The sequence below is a fragment of the Schistocerca americana genome, chromosome 4, assembly GCF_021461395.2.
Source record: "Schistocerca americana isolate TAMUIC-IGC-003095 chromosome 4, iqSchAmer2.1, whole genome shotgun sequence".
Taxonomy (NCBI): Eukaryota; Metazoa; Arthropoda; class Insecta; order Orthoptera; family Acrididae; genus Schistocerca; species Schistocerca americana.
The window spans coordinates 563974531-563986853 of NC_060122.1; the positions used below are offsets into that span (position 1 = coordinate 563974531).

Consider the following 12323-nt stretch of genomic DNA (forward strand, 5'->3'; position numbering starts at 1 on the left):
TTTCTGAAAGTATTTGTATGGAGTGTAGCCATGTATGGAAGTGAAACATGGACAATAAATAGTTTGGACAAGAAGAGAATAGAAGCTTTCGAAATGTGGTGCTACAGAAGAATGCTAAAGATTAGATGGGTAGATCACATAACTAATGAGGAAGTATTGAATAGGATTGGGGAGAAGAGAAGTTTGTGGCACAACTTGACCAGAAGAAGGGATTGGTTGGTAGGACATGTTCTGAGGCATCAAGGGATCACCAATTTAGTATTGGAGGGCAGCGTGGAGGGTAAAAATTGTAGAGGGAGACCAAGAGGTGAATACACTAACCAGATTCAGAAGGATGTAGGTTGCAGTAGGTACTGGGAGATGAAGAAGCTTGCACAGGATAGAGTAGCATGGAGAGCTGCATCAAACCAGTCTCAGGACTGAAGACCACAACAACAACAACAACAACAATCATAGGTGAGTGTTTACCACAAAGTATTACACAAGCTGCTCGCCCAGCAAACTTTGAAAAGTATCTGCCCTGTGCCAGTTTCTTTATCAATTCCTACAGATGTGGAAGAGGAAAAGAATCCACAACAGCTTGTGGGTTTACTATGGCTTCAAAATCAGCACACCGACCTAAACCACCTCAAGGCATCTTTAGAATTACCAAACCTGATGCCCAGTCGTTTGCAGAAACAGATTGGCTAACCACACTGTCTTTCCATCTGTCCAGTTCCTGAGCCACTTGCTCATGTGTTGCATTTGGGACAGGCCGAGCAAAAAAAAAAAAATCACAGCAGCATATTGTCTTTCACTGTAACATGTGCTTCAAATTCTTTAGCCCATCCCAAACCTCATTCAGACAGTTCCTTGTGTTTATTGTACAAATCAGAAACATTATTCTAAGGCACTGAAATGCTGATTTGTAACACAATGTCCTGTGTGCATAGGTTGAACAAATGAAATAAATCTAACCCCAAAATGTTTGCACTGTTTCTATAATTGCGCACACAAAATGGAACATGTTACTGTAGCAGTGGGCTACTGAACCTGTCATATGTGTCCTTATTAATTTGGGAAACAGAAGCACCAGCATCCAACTGTAAATTAATTGTTTTTGTTCCACTCGTTAGGGGCAAAATATTTGTTCACCTGCCTGGAAGATTTCAGTGATACTGAAATGTAGGCTTTGGCATGCATCATTGTGCATGGCTTCACCGAAAACTTACGTACTCTTGCTTGGCAGTAGTTGGTTGCTGAGTCTGGTGTGTCATGTGAACACACTGAATGTGATCTTGCTGTCTGCATCAGTAGCATGTTGCATCATGATGAGGGCAAGCTTTCCGGTCATGATTCAAAAAGCACTGTGGACAAGACTTCCTCATAGAATTTTGTAGCACACGTTACGTACCAAGAGATAGAAAATTTTTACATGTATGCTGTTTGTCTGAGCCCTGTATTATTCACTTTAACACTATCATGTGCTTTAGACTGAATATCTTGTGCACTTTGAACAACAGAAATACGCAGAACCTTAAAATCAACCCATGTTGTCCAGAATAGTTCAAGATTCCACAATAGACAGAACTGTTTCTAAATCAGGTTCTGGCAGCTTTAGAATTGTTGCATGAATGAATGCATCTGAGACATTCTTCGTGGTAGAATCCTGTAACATTATATCTCTGTAATGGATAGCACAACAGTTAAACTAACAGTGCCTTGTGAATCCTCTCAGTTCAGCTATCCATTCATACAATGAAGGCTTTCACCACTGGATGTTTCAGCTGCTGAGAATTCTTCAGGGTTGTATGGCCATGGTCCATGGAACTTTGCTATCCCTGATATTTCACCCAGAGCTATGTTGAATGTCTTCTGAGGTGCTCTTGGTTGTGGTGAGTCTTGCTGACTGACGAGTCAGACTTTGAAGAATGGCCTAAATACCATGGAAAGTGGGTGTGGTCTGGATTTCATGTGATAGCAGAGATAAACCTTGTCAAGGATAAAATATAACTATTGATCATAGTATGTCAAAGATAAAATCTTCTCATCGATTATGTAGCGCCACTGTCCATATATCACTGAGTTTCATAGCTTCTTCTTTTCTGTTAAAATTATCCCCATGTTTATAAATTTTGATGGCTTCTCTATATAGCTGCAGATAATAGTTCGTCATAGTACAAAAAAATTCAGTTTACAAAAATTTCACTACATGATCACCTGACTGAAGAGCATGTTTATCTTGGCATCCAGGTATTCCGGCACACAAATTCTTTTAGCTCTGTCCACTAGAATTTTAATTACACCTCTTTTCTGTTGTGGATGATGACTGGAATCCTTGTGCAAGTATCCGTTGGTATGTGTAATCTTCCAAAAGACTTTATGTTTCAAGCTGCCATCAGTCTGTCTCATAACTAAGACATCCAAGAAGGAAATTGCATTGTCTTTCTCCATTTCCATGGTAAATTGGATTTTAGGATTTATACTATTTAAATAACAAAAGAATTCCTCTAAGGCTTTTATGCCATGTGACCAAACCACAAATCTATCATCCACAGATTGATACCATCGACATGGTTTCTTATTTGCTTTTTCCAGAGATAATTGTTTGAATTTTTCCATGTAAAAATTGGTGATGGTAGGACTCCATGGGTTACCCATGGCCACACCATCAACCTGCTCATAAAATGCATCCTCCCACTGGAACTAACTAGAGGTGAGACAGTGTGTGAAAAGAGCAGTCAAATCTTCTGGGAAAACATCCACTATGTAAACCATAACTTCGTTAAGGAGAATCATTGTAAATAAAGACACTATTTCAAAACTAACAAGAATATCCTCAGGAGCCAAAGTTAGTCCCTTCAGTTTCTCCGTGAAATGACACGAGTCTTTTACATAAGAATCAGTTCACCCAATATGTGGTTGTAAACATCTAAAGCAGGCTTTTGGGAAGAATGGGTACTCTAATAAGGAAATAAATAGAGTTTTGTGACCGAATAACAGGAGGCCTAAGGACAACGATACAACACAGCGATGGAAGAACATGATTTCTCCTCCCCTTCATCAAAAAAGTAATGGATCAAATTCACAAGATTTTAAGGAAACATAACGTTTGACCAATTTTCAGACCAACTAAGAAAATAGGTCAAGCACTTTGTTCTGTTAAGGATAAACATCCACCTCTATCTGAAAGTGGTGTATAAAAGATTCTGTGTGGACGTGGTAGGGTCTACATTGGAACTACAAAGAGAAGTGGGAATACACAGTTGAAGGAACATAAAAGTCTTTGCTTACTAGGGAAAACATACAAGTCAGCCATGGTGGAACATGCTCTTCAGTTAGTTGATCATGTAGTGAAATTTTCGGAAACTGAAGTTTTATGTAATATCACGAACTATATGGCTATATAGAGAAGCCATCAAAATATTTAAACATGTGGACAATTTTAACAGAAAAGAAGAAGCTATGAAACTCAGTGATATATGGTCAGTGGTGCTACAGATCGATGAGAAGTTTTTATTTTTGAGATACTATGGTCGATAGTTATATTTTATCCTTGGCAACATTTCTCTCTGATGTCACTTGAAATCCAGACCACTCCCAATTTCCACAGTATTTAGGCCATTCTTTGAAGTCCGACTTATCAGTCAGCAAGACTCAACACAACCAGGAGCACCTCGAAATATGTCCAACGTAGCTTTGGGTGAAACGTCAGGGATAGAGAAGTTCCATGGACCACGATCATACAACCTGGAAGAATTCTCATCAGCTATTCATTGTTTCGGTGTTTGTCTTCGCTGCTGCTTAAGATGAAATAATTTAAAGCTTGCTGTTCTACATCTACATCTACATTTACACTCCGCAAGCCACCCAACAGTGTGTGGCGGAGGGCACTTTACGTGCCACTGTCATTACCTCCCTTTCCTGTTCCAGTCACGTATGGTTCGCGGGAAGAACGACTGTCTGAAAGCCTCCGTGCATGCTCTAATCTCTCTAATTTTACATTCGTGATCTCCTCGGGAGGTATAAGTAGGGGGAAGCAATATATTCGATACCTCATCCAGAAACGCACCCTCTCGAAACCTGGCGAGCAAGCTACACCGCGATGCAGAGCGCCTCTCTTGCAGGGTCTGCCGCTTGAGTTAATTAAACATCTCCGTAATGCTATCACGGTTACCAAATAACCCTGTGACGAAACGTGCCGCTCTTCTTTGGATCTTCTCTATCTCCTCCGTCAGACCGATCTGCGACATGGACCTAACTATCCATATGTTTATCAAGCAGTTTAAAGATGTCATCACACTTGACTGATTTAGGAGTAGTACCCATGTACAACTGTACATACAGGCAGTAAATGTCAGCTTCCATGGCTGACAAAAAGTAAGCATTGCACTCCATACCTATTGTGGTAAGCAGCAAAATGGGCTTCCAGTTGTGCCTCATAGTCTGACCAGTTTTCTATCTCGCTATAGTTTGGGCGAAATTTTGTTGCAGCTACAAGTGGTAAAGCTGCTTGTTTACTCAGTAATGATGCCAACTGGCTGACACTGAGCAACAGACATTCAGTCTGTTGCACCTTAAACTGCACAAAGTCATTAGAGATATTTCTTGCGGTGGCTCAGACATTGTGAAACATGGCATAGGACACATGAATACAAAAGAACGAAATTAGAGAAAAAGCAGTGTTCAAAACAGTGTGTGCAATATGCAAACAGAACCAAGTGGTAGGGGAACGGGCTTAAAAAGATGATCAACTTAGGCACCATTTCTCATTGTCACTAGTTGTGACCTGATTTCTGGTATAGCTGTGGGGTCTATGATTGCTCTGGGAGATCATGGAGTGAAACTACAAGAAATGAAATATCAGTTCACTTTATTACAAGAACAAAATAAGATTTATTTAACTTACTATAGGATTTTGGCAAATATTTACATCTTTCTTTGAATATTAAGGCATCACCTGATGCACACATTTGCTACACTGTTTTCTTGAAGTAGAAAGTTTACAATGTTTGGACTGAGAGTTCAATCTGAGACATGTATCCTAAGTAGATGGTGTTTTCTAGCAGATCAGAGATCAAGAACTGGGCTGAGCCATCATCTGCACATTTCATTGTTGAATGCAGCAACACAGTGTTAACTTCTGTGGTACTGATGCAAGATGACAACTTTTTTATGGCACCACGATCTTTGGGCAATACCACAGATACAGAATATTTAATGAATTCCAGAATGTGTTGTAGACCACTGCAAGAATTTCCTACTATCATGGGATTTAGATTTTGAATGTTGCATTATTGATATTTTTGCTAAATTGCAGCATCTTCTGTTACCACTCTAGATATGGAGTGACTTTCCCTTTATCCAATATGTGTATTTCATCCCATTTGTTTTTGCTGTCTTATTTGTTTCTCTGCCTCTTTAGAAATAAATTACTTAAAAGCTTTAAAAGCCAGACTTCTGATTGTTGTTTGAAATTGATTGTGCATTTAATTTATCCTAGTTCTTATTTTATCAGTTCTACAGTCCACATTTAGCTTAATTTAATTTTTGACAATAGCTTTAAGAAACTTGTACAAGATTTCAGAAGCAGATGAGTAAGGATTTTTTTAATGTTTTAATTACAGGAACTAATGTAATCTGTGAAGATGGAAGTGACTTTAGCTTTGGAAGACAAAAGCGGGCAGCTGAACCGAATTCATTTAGTAATTGCAATACCATCAAGAGAAATACTCTACTTAAAGGAGATCAAACATTCCCTTACATTGGTAAATCAAAACAATATTTTAATTAGGAAAGCATAGTATTATAGAAGTGAAATATCCAAATGTTATGTGTGATTCTGAATAAGAGGTATGTAAAAATAGTCTGATATGAAGGTACAACCAGAGTAGAGTACTTGCTTAAATATTTTACCACTAATTCATTCACACTGGATAAATCGTTTTGCAGAAGAGCATAATGATGTGTTATTTATGATATATACTGAATGTATTGACCTCACTGAGATTGTTTCCCATTTAAAAATATATTGTAATGTTTCACATCTTTATTTATTTAATATTCCTGTATATATTAAATCTCTGTTTGTCTTCCCTCTCTTTTTCTTTCTTGAAATTTATCTATATTTTTCCTTTTCAATCATATAAGTATAGTTTGAATGAGAAACTGGAAGATATATATTATTTAAAAATTATGTGTATTTATCTTCAATTGAATCATCATTGTTGTAAATGTTCATAGACTCTTCTATTCTACAAGTCTGATTTTGCTACAAGTACTTGATTTAGTTGGGTTTTGATAAAAATTTGAAAACATACCTTTTGATCCATTTAATTTTTCATCAGTTCAATTCAGTTCTTTATTCACCATCCACCACTTACTGCAGAATAGCTTTAGAGATTAAATACAAAATTAATATCAATTTTTACAGGGAGGTTCTCACAACTTAATTCCACTTCTTTTATAAATATTCTTAAAGAAAATGTTGACTATATTTATTTCAAACAATTTCACTGTCTTGTAAAATGGATTTTTGATTAATCACACACAGAACTTAGTTTTGAAAATATTATAGTACAAGGAATGAGCAATGTTGAAAGTTTATTAAAGGGTTTGGAGTATGTTATTTTATGTGAATTTGCAATCTGTGTCAGGCTCTGTCATGTATATCAAAGTCCAGTCCTTATTGCTGTATAGTGTATATCCTCACAGGTGTTGAATTCATTTATATTACTTTCCACATAAAGAAATGCTGTAGGGCTGTGTAGGTTTACAGCAGTGAGTATCTTGAGCTTTACAAAGAGCTGTCAGTAGTGTTACTTAGCATTTACTTTGTTCATTACTCTGTTTACTTTTTTTAAAAAAAATTCAGAATTTCACTGACATTACAGATGTTACTGTATCAGTACACAGTAGGAAATGTTCAACTGAAAAAGGCCAAAATATGCCACTTTCAGATACTCATTAGTGACTGCATCTGCCAGTTTCCAAATGAGATAACACACTCTTGCTGTTCTCTTACTCTTACAGATGTGGATAATATGTTGCTCCTGGTTTAATATGGGATGAATATGAAAGCGTGACAGTTTAACTGATTTTCTTTCTACATCTTTGGTTAACCACAGAATGAGTTCATGTGTTCTGTATTACAAAGGAGTTCATTAGAAGAAAACCAATTAATTGCCAGTTATAATTTTTCTTGTGGTACCAGATCCAATTCTATTATGCCATGCCATGTGTTGAGCAATGTGTTGCCATTTGCATAAGACAGTATTGAATTGGGACCTACATAGTAAGATCCATCATTTATTGCAATTGTGAACAGGAATGGACTAAGGACCAAACCCTGTGGCACTCCAATCTAAGTTTCTTTCAACTAAGAATATGATACAAACTGACTCCTGTTGCTTCAGTAAGACATTGAATACAACTGAAGATGGGTTGTATATCCTATAAAATTCCAGTTTTGCAACTAGGATTATAAGGGTATGCATTCAAAGTACAACAGATACCAGATACTCATTTTCAAATGCTTAAAAATTTCAGTGGCAACGGTAGTAGTATTTTTTCCATTTTGGCATATAAAATGTCTATTGGACCAGGCCCAATACTTGTTTATCTGTTTGGGAAGGAACAGTACCAATTATGACTATAAAATCTGAAAACCAAAGGACATAAGACTGATATATTAGACAAAACAAAGTTATACATAGTGAAGTATTGGTGCCTGGTCCAGAACTGAGATATCTGGCATAAAGGTAGGTATTTTAAAAGTTTCTGGCAATGAGTTCAGTGGTTTCACAGCAATACAATACACTGGGCACCCAAAACATTATGACCACTGTTCACCACATGGTTGGATGCCCCTGGTGGTGTTGCAGGAATGTGATGTGGTGAGGAAATTATGTAAGCAGAGATGAGATAGCTGGGAAATCATTGTAGTGAAAATACAGGTTGCAAATGGGGAAATCCACTGAGATAAGTGACATAGATAAAGGGCAGATTGTTATTACCCATAGCCTGTGAACAGGTATTTCAAAAATGGCAAAGCTGGTTGAATGTTCATGTGCTATGGTCATGAGCATCTACAGAAAAGTGGTAGAAGGGCAGTGAAACTACCACTAGGCTTCGCGGAACTTGGGATTTGGAAAATTGTCTGCATGGTGAAGTAGAATAGGTGGTGGTCTGTGGCACCTCTGATGAAAGAGCATGATGTTGGTACACGCTCATGTGTTTCTGAACACACATATTGGTGAACATTGTGTTTTGCAGCAGATGGCTCCTACGTGTTACTGTGTTGACCTAATCACATCGTCAGTTGTTATTGCAGTGGAGACGGGACCTGTGGGGTTGGACTGTGGATCAATAGAAATGCGTCACATGGGCAGATGAATCATGTTTGTGGCCACAACACCATGCCATGGACACAAGCTGGTGGGAGCAGTATTATGCTATGGTAGACATTCTATTGTGCTTGCATGGGACCTGTGGTAGTAAACAAAGACAACATGCCACCTGTGGACCACCTGACTGATGTCTTCTCTGACATCAATGTCATCTCTCAGCCAAATAGCTATTCATGTCTCAAAGCTAGAATCATGCTACAGTGCTTTGACAAGCATCATAGTTGAATTACTTTGATGTGTTGGCCACCACATTTGCCTGATTTGAATCTGATGGAACCCATCTGGGTTTCTATTGGGCATCATCACTGCAGAGGCAAATCAGTGGCCCGTTATTTACTTGAGTTACATGACTTGCGCATATACATCTACTGCCATATACCTCCACAAACCTACAAAGAAACTGTCTGATCTGTGATGAATCAGTGATGTATCACTCCAAAGACAGACAAATTAGCTGCTTGTATAAGCAGGTGGTCATGATGTTTTGGCTCATCATTGTACAATCAGCTAAAGAAGATATTCCAATTTTACCGGTTCATTGAATCAACACTATTAGTGCCGTAGGGAATCACAGTAAACTAATAAAGGGCCAAGCATTAATAAGAGAGGGGCTTTGAAACATATTAATTGCCCAAGGTTTATGCTTCTGTTTTGGTCATGGAGTGGACTTTCTCATGGAGAAATATGCCACTAGATTTTACTAAATGTAATCTATTTGTCAAGGATGGCAAAGAAAAATAAAATTGTAATTTCAAGGGGTTTTTTGTTAAAAGATGAAGAGATTGCCACAGATACACAGTTGAAGTTAATGAAAGTGGGGTAAGGGAAGGAAAGAAGGTAATCAGGATGAGTGTAAAGTCACTAACAAAGTAAATACACTTGATCTAATTGAGCAGAAGGTGAAACAACATGCTCAGTTTCCTTAGGTACCACACTCCAAATTATTGAATGTATTGAAGAGAAATCAGCCTGTATTCTCCAAGAAAATCAGTAAGAAGTCCAGATGTGTATGCATATTCCAAGTTATAGAACACAAATGGTCTGATACAAAGTCATACACAGTACAATGAAGAGAATAGCAGCAGAAGTAAAACTTCAAAGAATGCTGAAAGAATACATAAGTGAAAGATCAGATTGTGGTTCCTGTAAACCATTATATTTAGTGTCAATAAAAGGATGATGATGTATGGCTTGTGATTGATACACAAACATTATATGAAATAATTGTGCCACAGTCAGGTCAGTCAGACATTTTGAGGAACGACTGCATTTCAAACATGTATAATATAAGGGGTGTTCAAAAAGAAATGAGCTGGAGGCTTGATTACAGAAACCAGTACCTGTATGTTAGAAGTATTGACCCTGGCTGATGAGACACTTGTCCCACTGTAACATAAGATGGTGAATGGCAGTTTCATAAAATTCCCGAAGCTGCAATGCTAACCAATTCTGCACGTACAGCTGGACATCATCATCCGAGGGGAATTGTTTGCCCCTCAGAGCCTTTTTAAGGGGACCAAAAATGGCATAATCATGGGAGAGAGGTCCAGACTGTATGGAGGGTCACCGAGAACCTCCCATTTGAATTTATGCAGGAGTGTCACAACTATGTTGGCTGTATGATGCTTTGTATTGTCCTGGAGCAGAATGACCCCATAGGTGAGCTTGCCTGGTTGTTTTGATTTAATCGCTTGGTGAAGGGTGGTCAAGGCCTGCGAGTAACACTGGGCATTCTCTGTTGTCCCATGCTGCAGGAAGGGAATCAGAAGATTACGCCATGTTTGGTCCCCTTAAAAATGCACTGAGGTGCAAATGATTCACCTTGGATGACGACGTCCAGCTGTACATATGGAACTGGTTAACACTGCAGCCCCGGGAATTTTATGAGACAACCATTCACCGCCTTGTGCCACAGTGGGAGAAGTGTCTCAACAGCCCTGGTTGATACTTCTAACATACACGTACTTGTTTCTGTTATTATGCCTATGACTTGTTTCTTTTTGAATGTCCCTTATACTTACATAGTCTGGATATAACAAGCAGCTATTGGCATCTGGAATTTGATCCTATCTGTTGTAAATACATGGCTTTTTTCTTTAATGACTGGTGATACCAATTTGAAGTGACAGCACTCACATTAAATTCGTCAGTGTTGGCATTTGTGCATGCATTAAAACAAGTAGTAAGAGAAAAAGAATTAAGAAAGGTCACAATCAAGGTAATCTTGTGTGGACAGTGACATGGAAGGAGCATTTATCCATAATAGAAGTACTGCCATTACTGGAAAGTGCTTGATAAGTATTGAACAGCGATGAATATGAATTTAGGGTCAGTGTATTTGTTTTTGTATTCATGTGAATATGAGCTTTAGGGCATCTATGGCAGACATCCTGACACATGAGGACTGATTTTATTCAAGCCTCATCAGAATTTGGGGCTGAGCTCCAGTTGTAATTTGCAAATGGTATGTTCTTCACGACCATTGTCATTATGGTGGGTGAGAAAGCTCCACTAGTGTCAAAGGAAAAGAAAGTATTGTAAGCAAGGCCAGATGAGCCACAGTGCCCTATACATCTGAATGCCGAAAGCCTCTTTAGCATGATGGTGATTACAGACCTACTAGAAAGAATAAAAAGTAGACTAGAAATTTTATTTATCATATTTTTTTCCTTTTCCTTTTCTTTTTCTTTTTTTATTTTCAAATGAAGTGCTCAAATTGTAAGATTATCAGCGTATTGAAAAGAATAAAAACAAATCCACATACATATGTAATATATGTTTCTCTTTAAATGTACTCCATTTTTATTTTTAATAGTTTGTAAGTTGTGCCATTTAATTAATTATTGGTTACTTATTGTATTCTTTTTGATTTGCTATAGTTTTCTTGTAATATATACATTTATGGAGGTCACGTGGTGAATATTAAGTGCTAGTGTTGTGAACACTACAGATGTTTATTATTTATTAATGATCCATATTGAAAGTAGATGGAATATATTTTCTCAATTTTCTAAATTTTAATGATAGCTTGAAAGTGATTACTTTTGGAGGCTATTGGTCCATGTGTGACAGTACCAGCGTGCTCAGTACCAGTTGTTGTTGTTGTTGTTGTGGTCTTCAGTCCTGAGACTGGTTTGATGCAGCTCTCCACGCTAATCTATCCTGTGCAAGCTTCTTCATCTCCCAATACTTACTGCAGCCTACATCCCTCTGAATCTGCTTAGTGTATTCATATCTTGGTCTCCCTCTACGATTTTTACCCTCCACGCTGCCCTCCAATACTAAATTGGTGATCCCTTGATGCCTCAGAACATGTCCTACCAACCGATCCCTTCTTCTAGTCAAGTTGTGCCACAGACTCCTCTTCTCCCCAATCCTATTCAGTACCTCCTCGTTAGTTATGCGATCTACCCATCTAATCTTCAGCATTCTTCTGTAGCACCACATTTCGAAAGCTTATATTCTCTTCTTGTCCAAACTATTTACCGTCCATGTTTCACTTCCATACATAGCTACACTCCATACAAATACTTTCAGAAACGACATCCTGACACTTAAATTTATACTCGATGTTAACAAATTTCTCTTCTTCGGAAATGCTTTCCTTGCCTTTGCCAGTCGACATTTTATATCCTCTCTACTACGACCATCATCAGTTATTTTACTCCCTAAACAGCAAAATTCCTTTACTACTTTAAGTGTCTCATTTCCTAATCTATTTCCCTCAGCATCACCTGACTTAATTCGACTACATTCCATTATCCTCATTTTGCTTTTGTTGATGTTCATCTTATATCCTCCTTTCAAGACACTGTCCATTCTGTTCAACTGCTCTTCCAAGTCCTTTGCTGTCTCTGACAGAATTACAATGTCATCGGCAAACCTCAAAGTTTTTATTTCTTCTCCATGGATTTTAATACCTATTCCAAATTTTTC

The 12323-nt window shown here is 37.9% G+C and overlaps 1 protein-coding gene across 1 annotated transcript in view; it reads left to right on the top strand.

Annotated features, from left to right (window-relative positions):
- LOC124614042 (integrin alpha-PS5-like) overlaps positions 1-12323 on the top strand; it is a 586089-nt gene that overhangs the window by 236154 nt on the left and 337612 nt on the right. The window contains exon 7 of the mRNA XM_047142872.1: positions 5607-5747. Coding sequence (XP_046998828.1) covers positions 5607-5747 — 141 coding nt within the window. The remainder of the gene's footprint in view (positions 1-5606; positions 5748-12323) is intronic.